Source organism: Anolis sagrei, chromosome 11 (assembly GCF_037176765.1).
Source record: "Anolis sagrei isolate rAnoSag1 chromosome 11, rAnoSag1.mat, whole genome shotgun sequence".
In the NCBI taxonomy this organism is placed as follows: domain Eukaryota; kingdom Metazoa; phylum Chordata; class Lepidosauria; order Squamata; family Dactyloidae; genus Anolis; species Anolis sagrei.
In genome coordinates, this window is record NC_090031.1 from 25,253,589 (window position 1) to 25,274,577 (window position 20,989).

The window sequence follows — 20,989 nt, forward strand, 5'->3', positions numbered from 1 at the left end:
CTATATTATCATTATCATTATCATCCTAGAGTTGGAAGGGACTCCAATGGCCATCCCGTTCAACACAATCTGATCCCTCCCGACAGATGGCCACACAGACTCAATTAAAAATCCATTTCATCGGACCCCCAAAAATCAAGGCTGAGAGTGTGTGACCAGTCTGACCCCTTCTATCAGGCAGGAAGATAGAATTTATTATTATTATTATTATTATTATTATTATTATTATTATTTGAAACACAAGATGAGTCCACAGCAGACACTCAAGATGAATCCACAGCAGAGTCGGACACTTCCCAAGTAAGGTGGCCTGCAGCCGGCAGATGGTAATTTTGTCAGCGTCGATTGTGTTTAAGTGCAGACCAAGGTCTTTAGGCACTGCACCCAGTATGCCGATCAGCACTGGGACCACTTTGACTGGCATTATTATTATCATCATCATCATCATCATCATCATCATCATCATCCTAGAGTTGGAAGGGACCAAAGCACCGCCACAGGAATGCCACCCCAGGCATGCCTTTTCTGGCTCCCGCCCTGCCTCGGGTGCCCTGGCTCACGCTCCACTGATCCCCAAACGGGCCAGACCTGTTCTCAGTTTTGCCCCTCAATAGAGGGTGGAGGGAAATGAAAAGGAAAGGGAGGGGAAGAAAGGATGAATAGGTGTCCGGAAAATGGGTGAGGCCCCAAGGCATTGACGGGGAGAGGCTTCCGCACCTCATTCGGACGGGACGCAGGACGCAGGGATGATGGGGCTCTCCGTGCTCCTCTTGCTGGGCCTGGCGCTCAAGGCCGGAGCTGAGACAGGTATGTACACCTTTGCCTTTTGGTAGAACCCAGAGGGGCATCTAAACTGTAGAAGGGATGCAGTTTGGCTTGACTTGCAGTGGGATTGGGGTTGGGTTGGATGGCCCTGCTTGCCTCATCCTCCTCTTCCAATTCCCAGCCAGACAGCTGAGTCGTCTGGATGTAGAATCATAGAATCAGAATCCTAGAGTTGGAAGGGATCTGGTGGGCCATCCAGTCCAACCCCATTCTGCCAAGAAGCAGGACAATTGTGTTCAAAGCACCCCTGACAGATGGCCATCCAGCGTCTGTTTAAAAGCCTCCAAACAAGGAGCCTCCATCACAAGGAACCTCCAAAAAAGGAGCTTCCAGCACAAGGAGCCTCCAAAGATGGAGCCTCCACCACAAGTATGTTCCACCACAAGGACCTACACCACAAGGAGCCCACACCACAAGGAGCCTCCAAGGAAAGAGCCTCCACCACAAGGAGCCTCCACCACAAGGAGTCTCCAACACAAGGAACCTCCAAAGAGGGAGCCTCCAAAGAAGGAGCCTCCACCACAAGGACCTACACCACAAGGAACCTCCAAAGAAGGAGCCTCTACCATAAGGAGCCTCCGAAGAAGGAGCCTTCACCACAAGAAGCCTCCACCACAAGGACCTCCACCACAAGGAGCCTCCAAAGAAGGAGCCTCCACCACAAGGAGCCTCCAACACAAGGAACCTCCAAAGAGGGAGCCTCCACCACAAGGAGCCTCCACCACAAAGCCCTGCACCACAAGGAACCTCCAAAGAAGGAGTCTCCACCATAAGGAGCCTCCAAAGAAGGAGCCTCCACCACAAGGACCTGCACCACAAGGAACCTCCAAACAAGGAGCCTTCTCCATAAGGAGCCTCCAAAGAAGGAGCCTCCACCACAAGGAGTCTCCACCACAAGGAACCTCCAAAGAAGGAGCCTGCACCTCAAGGAGCCCAAGGAGCCTCCACCACAAGAACCCCCACCACATATGGAGTAGGACAGGCTGTGGGGTATTCCTGTGGGGCGTTCCTCTTCTGGGCAGGACATCTAGTGAGCGACACCTACCACAAATGCCAGCAGTTCACTCGGACGGGAGAGAAAATCCAGAAACTCGAGGCCTGGATTGAGACACGTTGGGACATGAAGGAAATCGAGTTGTTCTGAAACGCAGCCCAGCAGAGTGTTCTAGGTATACAATCCCCATCAGATCAACATTCATAGAATCCTAGAGTTGGAAGAGAGCTGGTGGGTCATTCAGTCCAAAGCCATTCTGCCAAGAAGCAGGACAATCGTATTCAAAGCACCTCTGACAGATGACCATCCAGCCTCTGTTTAAAAGCCTCCAAAGAAGGAGCCTCCACCACACTCCGGGGCAGAGAGTTCCACTGCTGAACAGCTCTCACAATCAGGTTCTTCCTAATGTTCAGTGGAATCTCCTTTCTTGTCATTTGAAACCATTGTTATGTGTCCTAGTCTCAGGGCAATGACTTATGACTTCCTATGACCTCCCCATGACTCCCTCCTCCCTATGACAGGGCAAGGCTATGGGGAGGTCATGTCAAAGGTGGAGAACATTTGGAAAGATGTGTCATAGAGAAAGAGGACCAGGCATCGTTCTGAACATCTTTCTCTTTGCCTGGAGTTGCACCATCGATGTCAAGGTCTCCCACCAGAAATGGATGGTGAGGAAACACAACACCTTGGGGAGGGTCAGAGATTCCATCCTCTGCTTCAAAGCCTCCAAAGAAGGAGCCTCCACCACACTCTGGGGCAGAGAGTTCCACTGCTGAACAGCTCTCACAGTCAGGCAGTTCTTCCTAATGTTCAGATGGAATCTCCTTTCTGTCTTGTAGTTTGAAACCATTGCTCCATTGCGTCCTAGTCTCCAGGGCAGCAGAAAACAAGCTCTCTATGACTTTGTCTCACATATTTATACATAGCCATTGTGTCTCCTCTCAGCCTTCTCTTCTGCAGGCTAAACATGCCCAGCTCTTTAAGCCGCTCCTCATAGGGCTTGTTCTCCAGACCCTTGATCATTTCAATTGCCACATTCTAGCTTGGAATCAAGTGTCCAGATCAAGGGAAGTCTTGGTGCTTCTCTGTTTGGCTTTGGTCAGGCCTCTTTACCTGGAACCACACCGTGTCCCATTCTAGCCCAGCACTTCAAGAGAGAGATGGACTCTAAGCTGGAAAGAGTCCAGAGGAAGAAGGTGACTCAATGGATCCAAGGTCTGGAGACCACGGAGAATCCTTCTGAGGAGGAGCGCCTCAAAGAACTGGGCCTGTCTAGCCTCAGAAGAGAAGGCGGAGAGGAAGCATGAGAAGAGCCATGTAGACATATGGTGAAGGGTGTCACGAGGAAGAGGAAGCAGGACACTCGGACTCAATGGAGTCATGGGTTCAAATGGCAGGGAAGGAGATTCCACCTGAACATGAGGAAGATTAGGGAGCTGAATGGTCAAAACTAACACAATGCATTTCAACAAGAAGAGCTGTTCAGCAGTGGAACTCTCTGCCTCAGAGTTTGGTGGAAGCTCCATCCTTGGGGGTTTTGAAACAGAGGTTGGGTGGCCATTAGGCATGTGCAATCCATGGTTCTAAAGTACTTACAAAACTAAAATTCTGGTAGTGAAAACTAGGGGGCGCTGGTGCTTTGCTTCTACAGTGTTGCTAAAGTTCTGGTGGTGAAAATTTCGGAACTCTAACAAAACTTTCAAAATTTCATTATTGATGATTTTTATGACAGAACCAATTAGGAACTGCCATTTATAAAGAAATTTTAAAAGTTTTGTTAAAGTTCTGAAATTTTCACCACCAGAACTTTAGCAACACTGTACAAGCAAAGCACCAGCGCCCCCTAGTTTTCACCACCGGAACTTTAGTTTTGTAAGTACCTTAGAACCATTTAGAACCATGGATTGCACATGTCTAGTGGCCATCTCTCAGGAGAGCTTTGACGGTGTTTTCCCTGCCTGGCATAATGGGGTTGGACTAGATGTCCCATGCACTCTCCCCCAACTCTATGATTCTATGATTCTGTATCCAACGAGGTTACGAAGCAGACCTGGCTTGGAACAGTCCATGCGAACGGGATCTGTACATGTCTATATGTGTATTTATGTGTGTATGCCCCAAATTGTGTGTCTATGTGTGTCTATGAATTCTGTTGGGCTTTTGCCTTTTCTCCAGTGTCTTTGGCTTACACCCCGCACTTGGCTTCTGAGAATCTGGGAGGGAAGCTCACCGCCTCCACCTTCACCCTGGACCAGCCGCGCTGCGTTTTCAATGACGTTGTCAATGACACGGATAGGATCTGGCTGCTGGTCGCCCGCAGCAATGGTACGTGACTTGCCCACAACTGTCTGTCTGTATGTGTTGTGTATTTGGCATTGAATATTTGCCATATATGTGTACATTGTAATCTGCCCTGAGTCCCCTGCGGGGTGAGAAGGGCGGAATATAAACACTGTAAATAAATTATTATTATTAATAATAATAATAATAATAATAATAATAATAATAATAAGCCTGAGCGTGGTTTTTCTGAGGATGATCAAAATATAACCTGTACTTCAAAAATAATGGTACCGAATGGCCATTCCATTGTTTAGATTATGGCCTCCTATTGTTTACATGATGCTGAATGGCCATTCCATTGTTTACATGATGCTGAATGCGTATTTTATCATTTAGATTATGGTATCCCATCATTTTCATTATGCCGAATGGGTACCCCCTTGTTTAGGTGATCTTGAATGGGCATCCCATCGTTTAGATTACGTCACCCGATGGTTTACATGATGCTGAATGGGCATCCCATAGTTTAGAGCAGGCATGGACCAACTTCGCCCCCCCCCCCCCCCCGAAGTCGATAGGAACTTTAGGAGGGTTGTCCCCAAGAGGAGGGACCCTGAGACCCCACCAAAGAAGGATCGCTACTTTGGCGAGCTAGAGAAGCCTGATTTCAGCCATTTTATTAAATTAAAATAATTCAAAATAAATCTCACCAAAGTTGAAGAAGCGGCACCGAGGTGTTTTTATTAGCGATTCAACTGAAAAGGATGCAACGTAGCAATCATTCGCCTACAGAGCATACCATTACAAAGATCAGAGACATTTTTATAGGGTTTACAGGCTTAGACGTTTCAAAATTCCCGCCCTCCGCCTGGCTTGCAGGTGATTGGCTGACGCGATAACAGCTAGGAGGGGGTCTGATTGCCTGCCCTGCGTCTGAGCCAATCACAGAGCTTCTCCGCTGCGCAGGAACCAATGAGAGAGCTCCTACCGCCTCAGCGCTCTATCGAATCAGGAGAAGGGAGGCGGGACGAGGAAGAAACAATGGGTTCATGGATGGATTAATGCAGGGGTTCCCAAATTACCGCGCGTGGGCCGTATGCGGCCCGCCGAGGGCATTTCTCCGGCTTGTGCAGCCTGGCCTGGCCTGGCCACGCTCACCCGGCGCCGCTCCGCCAATTGGGGACACCCTCTGTTCCGGCCGCTCTGCCTGTGTGGGAGGGAGAAGCCTCCCAGGTGGGTCCTCTGCACAGCAGAGCGGCCGGAGCAGAGGGTGTCCGCAATTGACGGAGCGGCGCAGGGTGGGCGTGGCCAGGGAACGCCGGCGTGGTGAAGGCAGGTGAACTACAACTCCAAACCTCAAGGTCAATGCCCACTAAACCCAGTATTTTCTGTTGTTCATAGGAGTTCTATGTACCAAGACTGGTTCAATTCCATCATTGGTGGCATTCAGAATGCTCTTTGATTGAACTATAAATCCCAGCAAATACAACCCCCAAACGCCACCAGTGTTCACATTTGGACATATTGAGTATCAGTGCCAAGTTTGGTCCAGATCTATCATTGAGTCCACAGTGATTTATGGAGGCAGGTGAACTACAACTCCAAAACCAAAGGACACTGCCCACCAAACCCTTCCAGTATTTTCTGTTGGTCATGTGAGTTCTGTGTGCCAAGTTTGGTTCAATTCCATCATTGATGGGGTTCAGAATGCTCTTTGATTGTAGTTGAACTATACATCCCAGCAACTACAACTCCCCAATGTCAAGATTCTATTTTCCCCAAACTTCACCAGTGTTCAAATTTGGGCATATTGAGTATTTGTGCTAAGTTTGATCCAGATCCAGCATTGTTTGAGTCCACAATGATCTCTGAATGTAGGTGAACTACAACTCCAAAACCAAAGGACACTGCCCACCAAACCCTTCCAGTATTTTCTGTTGGTCATGTGAGTTCTGTGTGCCAAGTTTGGTTCAATTCCATCATTGATGGGGTTCAGAATGCTCTTTGATTGTAGTTGAACTATACATCCCAGCAACTACAACTCCCCAATGTCAAGATTCTATTTTCCCCAAACTTCACCAGTGTTCAAATTTGGGCATATTGAGTATTTGTGCTAAGTTTGATCCAGATCCAGCATTGTTTGAGTCCACAATGATCTCTGAATGTAGGTGAACTACAACTCCAAAACAAAAGGACACTGCCCACCAAACCCTTCCAGTATTTTCAGTTGGTCATGGGAGAACTGTGTGCCAAGTTTGGTTCAATTCCATCGTTGGTGGGGTTCAAAATGCTCTGTGATTGTAGTTGAACTATAAATCCGAGCCCCCGGTTGCGCAGTGGGTTAAAGCACTGAGCTGCTGAGCTTGTTGATCGAAAGGTCACAGGTTCGATTCCGGGGAGTGGCGTGAGCTTCCACTGTCAGCCCTAGCTTCTGCCAACCTAGCAGTTCGAAAACATGCAAATGTGAGTAGATCAATAGGTACTGCTCCGGCGGGAAGGTAACGGCGCTCCATGCAGTCATGCTGGCCACATGACCTTGGAAGTGTCTACGGACAACGCTGGCTCTTCGGCTTAGAAATGGAGATGAGCACCACACCCCAGAGTCAGACATGACTGGACTTAATGTCAGGGGACTACCTTTTACCTACAACTCCCAAATAGCAAAATCATTTTTTTGTGTGAAGGACATACATTGGGTTGTTAGGTGTCTTGTGTCCAAAATTGGTGTCAATTCGTCCAGTGGTTTTTGAGTTCTGTGAATCCCACGAATGAACATTACATTTTTATTTATATAGAAGTGTGGGTTTTTGTTTTTTGATTTTGGGGGGGGAGGATTGCACTGCAAATAATATATGTGCAGAATGCATAGGAATTCATTCATATATTTTTTTTAAATTATAATCCAGCCCTCCAACAGTTTGCGGGACTGTGACCCGGCCCTCTATTCAAAGTTTGGGGACCCCTGGATTAATGGATTTCATGCCTTGGGGAATCCTGAGTCCGAGACTCCGGCCTGCAAAAGGATGCCCAGTCTATTGTCCTTTGATGGGTGGGCGATAAATAATGATTACTTAATCCGGGTTTTCCTGTTGCCATCAGATAAGACACAATCAAAAAGGCTGAGGGGTGGATTGTTTGCTGTGTACAATCTTGAATGTAAACAGTTTCAGAGGGGCAAAGGCTTTTCGAGGGCCTTTCCGCCCCCCAGTGTGATGTGATCAAACATGCCAAATGAGATTCTTTGTTCAGTGGCCCAGCTCCGAGACTAAACACCCCCAGATGTTTTGGACCTTAACTCCCACAATTCCTAACAGCCTATCGGCCAAAGTTCACCCATACCTAGTTTAGATTATGCCATAAGGACATGCCACGGTTTATGGCACCTCTTGTTAATGTGGTGCCAAAAGGGCATCCCGTCATTCAGATCCTTTCATGACCTATAGAGGCCAAATTTTGCCTAGTTTAGATGATGCCGAATGGGCATCCCATGATTTAGAAATTATAGTATCCTACTGTTAAGTAAAGGTTTTCCCCTGACGTGAAGTCCAGTCGTGTCCAACTCGGGGACTCTGGTGCTCATCCCCATTTCGAAGCCGAAGAGCCAGCATTGTCCATAGACGCCTCCAAGGTCATGCGACCAGCATGACTGCATGGAGCACCATTACCTTCCTGCTATTGATCTACTCACTTTTTTGCATGTTTTCAAACTGCTAGGTTGACAGAAGCAGTTCGAAAACATGCTCACCCCGCTCACTGGATTCGAACCGCCGACTTTTCATTCAGCAAGTTTAGCAGCAGATCAGTTGTTTAACTCACTGCGCCACCGTGGCCCCCCAACCTCTTGTTTATATTATGCCAGAAGGGCATCTTGTTGTTCAGATCCTTTTGTGGCCTCCAGGACAGAGCGTGACCTTGCCCTGCTTCCTCCGCAGCCGTCAGCAACTTCACCCGGCCCCGTTCCCCGAGCGAGTTGCCTTTCCAGTCCTTGGAGAAGAACGGCTTTTACATGACACTGAGCACAGCCCTAGACGGCTATCCGTGCCCGGATCCAGCCGCAGGAGCAGGCGGGCAGCTGACCGTCCTGCGGGTGGGCAACGAGGTCCAGTGCATCACCGACCCTGCACGGCCAGACTGCAACGGGCCCCTCCCTGGACCGGGACCCTACCGGTAAGGAGTCTCCCTTGCTTGTCTGAACTGCACTTGGAACTCCATGGCCCTGCTCCCCCCCAAAAGAAGACCCACCCCGAAAATAAGGCCTAACACACCTTTGGGAGCAGAAAGGGATATAAGACCCTGCCTTATGTTTAAGGAAATGGGGTAGCAGTCCCAACTGAAGTGGCGTGACTGAACCTGGGGGGGGGGGGGGGTAACGTGAGCCACACCTTGGAAGGGATCCCAGGGGCCATCTAGTCCATCCACTGTAGATGTGCAGATCAAGTCCCATCCAAAGAAGGAGCCTCTAGCACACTTTGGGGGCTGCCTTTGTATTCGAAGCCCATGTTTACTTTCAGTTGGGTCATGAAGGGCCTGTCTGCCAAGTTTCGTTCAGATCCACCAGGCCTTTGTGCTAGAAACTAACATACTTAACATATATATGTGTGTGTGTGTGTGTGTGTATGTGCATATATGTTTATATATATATATGTGTGTGTGTGTATGTGTGTATATATATGTATATGTGTATATACTGTATATGTGTTTGTATATATGTGTATTTGTGTTGTGCATATATATGTGTGTGTGTATACATATGTATGTTTGTATATATGTGTGAATGTGTATATATAAGTATGTTTGTATATATGTGTGTATATGTGTATGTATATATGTGTATGTGTGTATATATGTGTTTATATATGTGTATGTGTGTATATATGAATGTGTCTGTATGTGTGCATATATGTGTGTGCATATATTTGTATGTGTGCATATATGTGTGTGCATTTATATGTGTGTATGTATATGTGCATATATATATATATATGTGCGTGTGTGTGCATGTGTATATATGAGTGTGTCTGTATATGTGCATATATATGTGTGCATATATGTGTGTGTGCATACATGGGTGTGTATATCTGTGTGTATGTGTGTACATATATGTGCCTATATATGTGTGTATATGTACATGTGTGTGTGTGTGTATGTATGTGTATATATATGAGTTATCTGTATGTGTGCATATAAGTGTGTGTATGTGTGTATATCTGTGTGTGTTTTATATGTCTATGTGTGTACATGTGTGTGTGTGTGTGTGTGTGTGTGTGTGTGTATACAGTATTTGTATACCACTTTTCTCACCCCTAGGGGGACATGCATATATATATATATATATATATATATATATATATATATGTATGTATATGTATGTGATGTGATGTGTGTGTGTGTATATATATGTATGTATAGCTGCACATGTGATTAGATTGTACTTTAGTACAACCAGCATATAAGCAGGGAATATGTTCCTGGATTCTGTGGAAATGTTAAAACCGTTGATCACAGTGAACCTTACTGAAACGAGTGCACGTGGAATAGCGCTGGAGGACTGAGGCAGCAGTGCCTGGAGTCAGAGAAGCTGCAGGTTTGGGATCCGCACTGACAGCACGTAACTGTGTTGGCGATGCCTCTCTCCGCTTAGGGTCAAGTTCCTGGCCGTGAATCCCGACGGGGTGACGGCGGAGTCGGCGTGGTCAGACGACATCACCCTGGTCCAAGGTAATAATGGGAACAGCCGAAGGGACGCGGTCCAGCACTGGAACCGCCGCGGAGGAGGCCTATCTATGTGGGCAGCTGTCCCTCCTGAATGGCTAGGGTTTCTTGGTGAAGGGTTATGTCTTCTCTGGAAACACCTTTCTGGGCCTTTCCTGGTCCTGCGGTGCAGCTTGGCAGCCAAGTTCCATTGGAAGCTGCCCATAGAACCGCATTGGCCGGCCTAGGGATTCTTGGAGGGGTCTTCCTTGCAGGTGGGTCTGTGTTCACCGCTTGGAAGAGTCAAGCCTTTGCATCTCCTTCTGGAGGGAAAAAGCAGGGTGTAAATACACATAATAACAACAACAACAACAACAACGATTCTCTGCTTTTGCTTGGCAGCACGGAGCCCAGAAACCATCGACGTGTCTCCGGGACGGAGGAGCGACTCGACCATCGCCATCGCCTCCATCCTCTCCATCCTCTTCGCCATCTTGCTGGCCGCCCTCATCGCTGCCCTGATCTACAAATAGTACGTTTGGGGCCCAAGTGAGGCGCAGAAGCGTGGCACCCAGGATAAGTAGATAGCAAAACCTGATTGAAAGGAAGCACTGCCAAAGGAAGTGTGCCATAGACCCGTGCAAGGGAATGCCAAAGGGACGGTGGCCTCGCTAGGGCTTCCCAGCTGGTCCTCCAGCTCCTTTTGTGGTGGAAGGAAGCGCTCCAAAGCATTGGGCTGGTGGAGGACCCAGGAAATGCCTTGAGAGACGGCGCTCTCACATTATCGTCACTCCGTTTCACCGAAAAGGAGGCAGGGCCTTAGATTCAGATACAATAGGGCTTATTTTTAGGGGAGGTCGTGTTTTGACTCTTTTCCGAAAAGCTAATAGGGAGGGAGCTGCTCTAATGTCCGAGATATTTTGGCATTTTCCAACTGTGGTGCCTGGAGGTTGCGCTCGATTACGGCCACAGGGAAGTGCTGTCGCTTCATCCACTAGGACGCCATGTCATTTTGATCATATTCTTCCTTGTTCGTATTGGTTTTTTGAGCATATAAGACTCTCCTTCAAGAATAACCAGCTGTGCTACAGCCCGGCTTATTCTTGAAGGAGGGTCTTATATGCTCTAGATATTAGACCCCCCCCTTCAAGAATAACAAGCACAGCTGGTTATTCTTGAAGGAGGATCTTATATGCTCAAAATATAAGACCCTCCTTCAAGAATAAGCTGGGCTGTAGCACAGCTGGTTATTCTTGAAGGAGAGTCTTATATGCTCAAAATATTAGACCCCCCTTCAAGAATAATCCGGGCTGTAGCACAGCTGGTTATTCTTGAAGGAGGGTCTTATATGCTCAAAATATAAGACCCCCCCTTGAAGAATAAGCCGGGCTGTAGCACAGCTGGTTATTCTTGAAGGAGGGTCTTATATGCTCAAAATATGAGACTTTCTTTCAAGAATAAGCCAAGCTCTCGCACAGCTGGTTATTCTTGAAGGAGGCTCTTATATGCTCAAAATTTAAGACCCCCCTTCAAGAATAAGCCAGGCTGTAGCACAGCTGGTTATTCTTGAAGGAGGGTCTTATATGCTCAAAATATAAGACTCCTCCTTCAAGAATAAGCGGGCTATAGCAGGCAGAGATCTATTGCTGCTGGTGATTAACCAGCTGTGCTGGAGGGTCTTATATTTTGAGCATCCTCACAAATCCTTCTTTTCCACTTTGGCTTTTCAAGGAACTGTAACTAGGGCTTATTCCTGAAGGAGGGCCTCCATTTTGGGCATCCTGCCAGAGCTTAGTTCCAGGGTGGGTCTTCTCTGCAGCCTCCCAGTCCTGACTTGTTCTCCACTTCCTCTTCCCTCCTTCCTTCCTTTCTTCCATGCAGCACCGACGCCTGCAGCAAGGACGGCGTGGTCACCCTCCGGGAATCGGCCACCATCACACGCTACACCACACACCACATCTATGACCAGCCGGGCCAGAAGCTGTGAGGCACACCTCTGCTGAAGAGCATCCACCTCCGCTGCGAGACCATAGAATCCTAGAATCCTAGAGTTGGAAGAGACCTCGTGGGCCATCCAGTCCAACCCCTTTCTGCCAAGAAGCAGGAAAATCGCATTTAAAGCACCCCCAACAGATGGCCATCCAGCCTCTGTTTAAAAGCTTCCAAAGAAGGAGCCTCCACCACACTCTGGGGCAGAGAGTTCCACTGCTGAACAGCTCTCACAGTCAGAGCTCTCACAGCCAGTGTGGTTCGATCCCGCTTTGGCCATTTCCATTGTCAAAATTGCCCCGAGGTGGGGGGAAGTGGGCTCTGGGATGTGGAAAGGGGCAAGCTCCACACGTGATTTATGATATTGAAGCCAGGCCTATAGAGACAGGCTGTAGTGCATTCCGAACAATAAAGACGTATGGTGTCTTCATCTTATATGTGTCTTGGCATGTTCTTTCAGAGAAGATTACCACAGCAACACAGTTGGAGCGGAGAAACCTTCCATTGGTCTTCTCTGCACTGTGTTGCAGAAAGGGTTCTGTTTGGATTCAATACACACCCAACTGGTTCAGAGCACAAGGTTCCATTGGAAAACAGGCAAAGCTGTTGGAAAAACAATCTTACATGCACATTGGAATGGTTCTGCAGTCTGTATGTTTCTGTGTTAACTCACTCAGGTTTTAGGGCAGCCTCATGTCACAATTTGCATGGGGTTCGGGGAGCTTCCTGCATTGTGGACATGACCCAAGTCACATAGGCAGCTCTTTGAAGACAGAAGGTTGTAAAAGAGAGGTTCTGTGGGTCTGGTTGTGAGTTGGATTTGTATGTAAGTTAGAACAGAGATTTTAAAGTGTAATTCCAGCCAAATACACACACACACACACAAGTTATGAATGGCAAAGGGTGAAGACCCCTGTGGAGTTGTTTCCTTTGCTGCCTGTTCCCCAGTTCAGGAGATTTCCCCACACTTTCTGTCTCGAGGAAAATTGCCTTTTAGGAAATGTGGTTCATTGTGGAAACATGGATGGGAGAGAAGGCTTCCCCGTTCCCTCTTGGTGATAGCTCTTCCCAGAGTGGATTTCCCTTCCTTCTTTCCTCCCTTCTTTCCCACCTCCCTTCCTTCCTTCCTCCCTCCCTTCATTTTTTCCTCCTTCTCTCCCTCCCTTCCTCCCTTCCCCCCTTCCTTCCTTCCTTCCTTCCCCCCTGCCTTCTTTCCTCCCTTCCTCTCTTCCTTCTTTCCTCCCTCCCTCCCTTCTTTCCTCCCTTTCTTCATTCCTCCCTCCCTCCCTCCCTCCCTTCCTTCTTTCCTCCCTCCTCCTATCCTTCATTCCTCCCTCCCTCCTTCCCTCCTTCCCTCCCTCCCTCCCTCCCTCCCTCCCTTCTTTCCTCCCTCCCTCCCTCCCTTCCTCCCTTCCTTCCTTCTTTCCTCCCTCCCTTCTTTCTTTCCTCCCTTCTTTCTTCCCTTCCTTAATCCCTCCGTCCCTTCCTTCATTCCTCCCTCCCTTCTTCCCTCCCTCCCACCCTCCCTTCCAAGGGGGAGATCCCACTCCCTTCCTGGGGTCTCAGCCCCAATGTTCTTAACTAGGAGTCGTTTGCAAGCCAAGTATTTGTAATTTGGGGAGGGCCTGTCTATAGAGGTGTCACAAGTCCTTTGCCTTGGGCTGTCCCAGCGTGTCACTCTTGCCAAGGCCTAATCGGGCAACTCATCAGGCGACTCGGGACTCTAAACAAGGAGGTACTGGTCAGGGGTAAGTGGTGGCCAACTTTGGTGATCAAGGTCTGGTTCCGGTCCAGCGTACCTGGCTGAACATATCTCCTTCTACGTCCCATCTCAGAGTTTAAGATCTTCTGGGGAGGCCCGGCTCTTGGCCCCACATCTGTCTCAAACATATTTGGTGGTGACGAGGGACAGGGCCTTCTTGGTGGTGGCCCCCCGCATGTGGAATTCACTCCCCGGGGAAATTAGGTCATCTCCATTCCTATTCACCTTTAGAAAGATAGTAAAAACGTGGATGTGGGTCCAAAAATGGAGTTTATGATATTGATATTATAATATAGATATTATACTGTTGTTGTTGTTGTTGTTGTTGTTAGACTTGAGCATGCCTGCATCTACTACTGGGAGAATAACTGACCAATGCAAGATGAGGTAGTACCCAAAATGAGAGATTTATTGCTCTCTTGCTCTCATTTTCCCAAAATATATTATTTCTCCAACATTTCCCGAAAGCCGAGCGTGGAGGAAAGGCTGCATGCCTTCAGGGAAGGAGAGTCATACAGGTAATGTTTTCGAGCCAGGTGGATGGCCATCTGTCGGGAGGGATCGGATTGTATCTTCTTCCTCTGTGGCAGAAGCATCAGCAGGTGGGACTGGATGGTCTCTGGAGTTCCTCCCATTATGTGGATCCTGTGCTCCGATGTTTTGCTCCGGTGTGGGGTCCATCTAAAGGCATTTGCGGGTGGAGAGCGGATCCTGTGGCGGAAAAAGAGATTAAGTGTCTTCTGGTCAAATTTCGTGTCATTTCGTCCAGCGGTTTTTGAGTTATGTTGATCCCACAAATGAACATTACATTTTTATTTGTATAGACTATATTATAATATATTATATTATTATATATTATTATATTATATTATTATATATTATTATATTATATTATTATATTATATTATTATATATTATTATATTATTGTTTATATTTCTGTCCACCTCTCCTAATGGCTCATTTAGTAGTAGTAGTAGTATAGAATCCTAGAGATAAAACACACACACACACATACACACACCGGACCATCTAGTCCAACCTGCTTCTGCTAGAAAGGAAGGAAGACCCCATCCGATCCCTCCTGACAGATGGCCATCCAGCCGGACTACGTTTCCCCTATTGAACTGCTAAAATCCTTCCCAATAAAGTCCAAGTGGGATCCCAACTCCTTCCCTGTCCTGTCCTTTGGACCCATGGCCTTTTTGCCTCGACTTACAGTTTCCCGGGAGGCCCTTGTCCTTCCCGTGTAGGTCAGACATGAAGAAGCCGTCTCCATCCTCTTTTTCCTAAAAACGGGGCGCAAAAACACATCCAGTGAGAAAAAGAATCAAAAGTCCAAGTAAAAGTAAAAATAAAATCCATTTTTAGCAGGAATAAAACTGCATTATTTGTCTTCGTTAGCTTTTAATTAAATGTCTCAATACATTTTGATATTAACATCAATGCAGAATTGATGGTGTGGTCTAGTATGACCTAGGATAGGAACTCTCAAGCAACCAGAAACAACATTGATCCGACCAACACCCTGGAGAGTGTACTGCAATAAATAATAATAATAATAATAATAATAATAATAATAATAATAAATAATTGAGAGTGTACTGTAATAGTAATAATAATAATAATAATAATAGTGTGCTGCAATAAACAACAATAATAATAATAATAATAGAGAATGTACTGCAATAATAATAATAGTAATATTAATAATAACTGAGAGTATACTGCAATAAATAATAATATTTATTAATAATAATAATAATAAATAATGCAACACGGCCAGCCTTTGACTTACCGGCGAGACCGAGTCCTGTTGCGCATACTTGAACTTCTTCTGCTTGTAGTAATCCCGGTTGGAGAGGAAATTCAGCAGGACCACGTCGCAAACGAGGGAGGCCTAGCCAAATGCAAGAGACGGGAATCAGGGGGTGTGTTGCAACTCAGAGTAAGCTTCACCTTGCTGCCAAACACCACCACACTGTAGTTTTATAGTTTATTGAGGAGAAAATCCAAGTCAAAATAAAGAATACGCATTGCAAAATTCCAAAGATTAAGGTTAAAAGCAGAATATAGTTCCAAAGATCTTCAGGTAAAAACAGGAGACAAAGTTCAAACCAGAGTCCCAGGTACAAGCAATGAAACAATTGCCCCATGAATCACCATACAAGAAATCCCAAGCGTACTGCTTTCCAGGCTAAGATTATTCCATGAAGCTTTCAGGCTAGTAAGCTACGTTGAACTGACACTTTCACAGAGTTTCCAAGAGGCCTAAATACCTTTCTCACATCAAACCATTAGACTCTCAGCATCATAAAAGCATTGCGATGACCTTTCACCGAGCTGGCTTCTCGTCTGCTTGCCTGACGCGAACTCCGCCTAACCCGGAGATCAAGGCAAGCTTCCCGGGTCAAGTCAATATCTACATTTTTGGTATCAGTGTGGGAAGGCACCTGCTCACTATCTCCTTCTTTAAAATTCCTTTCTGGTGAAAATGGCTGTGTTGACATTGCACTGTCTGTGAGAGCCTCAGAAGCAGGCTCAGAGATTTGAGGCACAGACAAAGAGCCAGGAAGCTGAAACCCAGCAGGAATCTGAATCCCATCATCCTCATCGTCAGAAAAGAGCTCAACCACAACAGGGTACGAGTGTGAGCCTAGCAAATCTACGCCTGCAAGTCTTAAGGGCATGTGCAGAGCACCCGAGGGTTGTTTGGTTGCCTAGAAGCACAGTCCTTGACTCAAGGGGTTTGGGGTCTCTTCCAACAGTAGGAGTCGATCGATTTGATCTCATCATGTGAGACCTATATTTAAAAAGCCATCCCCGAGCCCCTCTATAATGGACAATGATCGGCCAGTGTCCAACCTGTGTGTGGTGGCCTCTCAACTCCAGGGATTTCTGGGCAAAATGGATTGTCTAGAACCATTACAATCCCGCTATGGAACAGAGACAGCTTTGGTCGCCTTGGTGGATGACCTCCGCAGAGAGCTAGGCAGGGTGAGTGTGTCCCTGCTGGTTCTCCTAGACTTCTCAGCGGCTTTCGATCCCGTCAACCATGGTATCCTTTTGGGCCATCTTGCTGGGAGCCTTACAGTGAATCCCATCCTTTCTGGAGGGCTGTACCCAGAAGGTGGTGCTGGGGGGCACCTGTTCGAACCCCCGGCCGCTGACCTGTGGGGTTCCTCAGGGTTCCATTTTGTCCTCGATGCTGTTCAACATAGACATGAAACTGCTGGGAGAGGTCACCCAGAGTACTGGAGTGCGGTTACACATATATGCTGATGACACCCAGCTCTATGACTCCTTTTCACCTAATGCCAAGGAAGCTGATCCTAAATCAATGCCCTCATCCAGTAATGGACTGGATGAGGGCAACCAGACTGAAACTTAATCAGAAGGCAGGTCGGGGAATAGGGACCCAGCCTGTGCTGGATGGGGTCGCACTCTCCCCGAAGACACAGGTCTGCAGTTTGGGGGTCCTCCTGGACTCAGCACTGAACCTGTGCCTGTTCCTTGAGAAGCCAGGCCTAGCCATGCCTTAGTGACATGCCACCTGGATTACTGTATTGCACTGTGCGTGGGACTACCTCTGAAGAGTGCTGGGAAACTTCCGCTGGTCCAAAGAGCTGCAGCCAGGTTGCTCACTGGGGTGGGCTACAGGGAGTGGGGAGCCCCCATGTTGGATGAGCTCCACCTGCTGCCAGTCTGTTTCTGGGCACAATTCAAAGGGCTGAGGATGATTTTTAAAGCCCTGGAAGAGTCAGGTCCAGGTCATTTGGTGCACCGCACCGCACCGCACCCCCTCGTACGAAACTTCCTGGCCCTGAGATCCCTTCAGGAGACGTCCTTCCTACTCTCGGTCCCAAATCCATCTCAAGGTTGGTTGGTGGGAACAAGAGGGAAGAGGGCGGTCCTTGATTCCTACTTGGTGGCAAACGCCCCTCTACTTTGGAACTTCTCCTTCTTCCCAGGGAAGCCAGAATGCTCCCCCCCTCCCTCTGTTCTTCCTTCTTTTCTTCCTTCCTTTCCTTCCATTCTTTCTCTCCTTCTATTTTTTCCCCTTCTTTATTTCCCCCTTCCTCCCTACCTTCTCCCATAAACGTCACCATTCCCTTCCTCTTTCCTTCCTTCCTTCTTTCTTTCCTCTTTTCTCTCCTTCTTTCTTTCCCTTCTTTTCCCTTCTTTCTCTCCTTCCCTCCCTCCCTTCCCCCATACACATCATAATTCCCTTTCCCCTTCCTTCCTTCCTTCCTTCTTTCTTCTTTTTCTCCTTCAGTTTCTTTCCCTTCTTTTCCCTTCTTTCTTTCCCCTTCCTCCCTTCCCCATGCACATTTTCATTCCTTTTCTCCTTCCTTCCTTCCTTCCTTCCTTCCTTCCTTCCTTCCTTCCGGTGGCAGGATAAATCCTTCTTATTCAAGCAGGCTTTTGAAGATGAAGGTCATCAAGATCTAGATGGGGATGCTGTGGTTTTTAGTTTGGAATATGTTTTGATGGTTTTAAACTCCCACTAGGCCTCTGTATCCACAGACTCTGCACCCATGGCTGGAAAGTATAGAATCCTAGAGACCCCCAAGGGCCACCTAGTCCAACCCCCTTCTGCCAGTCAGGAAGACACCCTCCAATCCTTCCTGGAAGATGGTAATCCAGTCTCTGTTGAAGATACATATCATAGGATCCTAGAGTTGGAAGAGATCCCCCAAGGCCCCCTTTTGGCCAGACAAGAAGACGCCATCCAATCCCTCCCGACAGATGGCCATCCTGGCCTCTGCTTAACTTACCACGCCAAAGATGCCGATCCCAGAACCAATGGTGGTCATCGTTGGAATAATGTCAAATTTCCCAGCCTGGATCAAAGGAGAGACAACAAAGGGAAGAACAGGATGTAATTATTATTATTATTATTATTATTATTATTATTATTGTGTCAGAAGCAACTTGAGTAACTGCAAGTTGCTTCTGGTGTGAAAAAATTGGCCATCTACAAAGACTTTGCCCAGGAGACTTTGCCCAGATGTTTGATGTCTTGCCATCTTTGTAGGAGGCTTCTCTCATGTCCCTGCATGGGGAGCTGGAGCTGATAGAAGGAGCTCGACCCTCTCTCTCCAGATTCGAACCACTGACCTGTCAGTCAGCAATCCTGCTGGCACAAGGATCTAACTCACTGGTCAAAGGGAATTATTATTATTATTATTATTATTATTATTATTATTATTATTTGTTTATTTATACTCCACTTTATCTCTCCACCAGGAGAATCAATTGTGAACCATGGATAATAAGAAATCAGTAATTGAATCATAGAATCCTAAACTTGGAAGAGACCCCAAAGAGTGCCATACGGTCTGCCATAAAGGCACAATTGGATCCCTCCCGACAGATGGCCATCCAGTCTCAGTTAAAAATCCATATCATAGACTTTTGATTATTGAGTCCCTGACCTTTCCGTTCACTAGGATGTCGAAGCGGATGCCAAAGACCTTGTAGAGGTTCCTCAGATCCCGGCCGTTCTCTCGGTAATACCTGGCGTGCCTTTTGGAAACAAAAAGGGAAAGAAGCCTTGGGACAAAATCCATGCGGGAGAGGCTCCAAAAGACGTCAGCCAAAGCAGGAAAACCAGGACAAGGCAAAGGCAGGCAGAGAGAATCCAGCAGAAACAGCCTTGGACTGCATTGGTCTTTTCTGCTGCCGCATCCCACTCTCGGCTCACGTTCAGCTTGCCGTCTATTAAGACTCCGAGATCCCTTTCACGTTGAAGGCAATGCTATAGAATAAAAGGATGAGGAAACCTAAGAAAAGCTCAATGTGCACCTGAAATTGAATCCAGGGGAGATGTTGTTGTCTTCGTTGTAAAGCCCGTGGAACTGGTAAACGGGGACGCAGTACTTGATGGGCCAGTCCAGGTCGCAGTCCCAGCTGATGGTGATGCCAACCACGCCTCCCTGCACAAGGCATAGGGAATAACAGTCATACTAATAGAATCATAGAATCATAGAATCAAAGAGTTGGAAGAGACCTCATGGGCCATCCAGTCCAACCCCCTGCCAAGAAGCAGGAATATTGCATTCAAATCACCCCTGACAAATGGCCATCCAGTCTCTGCTTAAAAGCTTCCAAAGAAGGAGCCTCCACCACACTCCGGGGCAGAGAGTTCCACTGCTGAACGGCTCTCACAGTCAGGAAGTTCTTCCTAATGTTCAGATGGAATCTCCTCTCTTGTAGTTTGAAGCCATTGTTCCGCGTCCTAGTCTCCAAGGAAGCAGAGAACAAGCTTGCTCCCTCCTCCCTGTGGTTTCCTCTCACATATTTATACATGGCTATCATATCTCCTCTCAGCCTTCTCTTCTTCAGGCTATACATGCCCAGTTCCCTAAGCCGCTCCTCATAGGGCTTGTTCTCCAGACCCTTGATCATTTTAGTCGCCCTCCTCTGGACACATTCCAGCTTGTCAATATCTCTCTTGAATTGTGGTGCCCAGATTTGGACACAATATTCCAGATGTGGTCTAACCAAAGCAGAATAGAGGGGTAGCATTACTTCCTTAGATCTAGACACTATGCTCCTATTGATGCAGGCCAAAATCCCATTGGCCATAGGGATCCATAGGGATCTTGCAGAGTTTGGTGTTAGAATCCCAGAGACTATTGTTATCTTCTTTCAGAGACCCTTCTTGTGGAAAAATCAAGATGGTTACAAAACAAGGTTTCCATAACATAAATTAGACCACACCTGGAATATTGTGTCCAATTCAAATTATTTATACTTCCTTGTTGTATCTTTGCTTTTGCTTCTTGCCTTCACGCTAGGCTTCTCTCTCATGTAGACAAGGAACATACAACAATCTTCAAACTGAAGCAGCTCTCTCTTTGGAGTAGTCAAACACAGCAGTCCTTACACTGAGGCATTCTTCATACAGACAGAAGTCCTCACACAGGAGGAGCGAGTAACTCACAGGCACACCTACTGGTTTTGCTTAGTCATTGCATCATTTTAACTCTTTCAGTGACCGCACGTCATTTTTGAAATTAAAAATACAATATTTCTGACGCGCTCACCTTGCGGGCGAGGGAGGCAAAGCTCTGCCCAGAGGCCTCCACGGCACCGCCCAAGCGGAAGACGGGGCACAAGGGGTCCCTGGCCTTGTGGTAGGTGCAGTTCCTCAGGTAGGCCTTCGTGACTTTCTCCACCAGGTTGCGCCTGCGGAGGACAGACGGACAGAGAGGCAGGCTGGGGAATGCTTCCATTATACCCATTAGAGTCATGAGTGGGTTGCGCCCAGTGTTGCTGACATCCCCAGTCTCCCAAAGGGACTCACTGGAGCCTGGCAGAGAATGCTAACTAAAGTGGTTTGCACCCTGGATTAAAAGAATCATAGTTAAGATACCACACTTTCTGAAATCCTTTTCCTTTTGTCTGTAGAGGTTTAATGCTTCGTTAAAGCTGTATCTAC

The 20,989-nt window shown here is 47.3% G+C and overlaps 2 protein-coding genes across 3 annotated transcripts in view; one reads left to right on the forward strand and one right to left on the reverse strand.

Annotated features, from left to right (window-relative positions):
* The first annotated feature begins 247 nt into the window (after positions 1-247).
* Positions 248-12,212, forward strand: UPK3BL2 (uroplakin 3B like 2). The gene is made up of 6 exons (XM_067472252.1): positions 248-807; positions 3,995-4,144; positions 8,035-8,269; positions 9,744-9,820; positions 10,196-10,325; positions 11,675-12,212. The coding sequence occupies exons 1-6, from the start codon at positions 747-749 to the stop codon at positions 11,778-11,780; spliced, it is 759 nt and encodes a 252-aa protein (XP_067328353.1). The 5' UTR covers positions 248-746; the 3' UTR covers positions 11,781-12,212.
* A 1,731-nt stretch (positions 12,213-13,943) lies between these two features.
* Positions 13,944-20,989, reverse strand: part of P2RX1 (purinergic receptor P2X 1) — a 28,962-nt gene continuing 21,916 nt past the window's right edge. For both annotated transcript variants that reach the window (XM_060756976.2, XM_067472052.1), the window contains exons 8-14: positions 20,595-20,736; positions 19,351-19,481; positions 18,981-19,071; positions 18,321-18,386; positions 15,341-15,442; positions 14,762-14,831; positions 13,944-14,255 (exon numbers count right to left, since the gene is read on the reverse strand). In XM_060756976.2, coding sequence (XP_060612959.2) covers positions 14,254-14,255; positions 14,762-14,831; positions 15,341-15,442; positions 18,321-18,386; positions 18,981-19,071; positions 19,351-19,481; positions 20,595-20,736 — 604 coding nt within the window. In that variant the 3' untranslated portion in view covers positions 13,944-14,253. The remainder of the gene's footprint in view (positions 14,256-14,761; positions 14,832-15,340; positions 15,443-18,320; positions 18,387-18,980; positions 19,072-19,350; positions 19,482-20,594; positions 20,737-20,989) is intronic.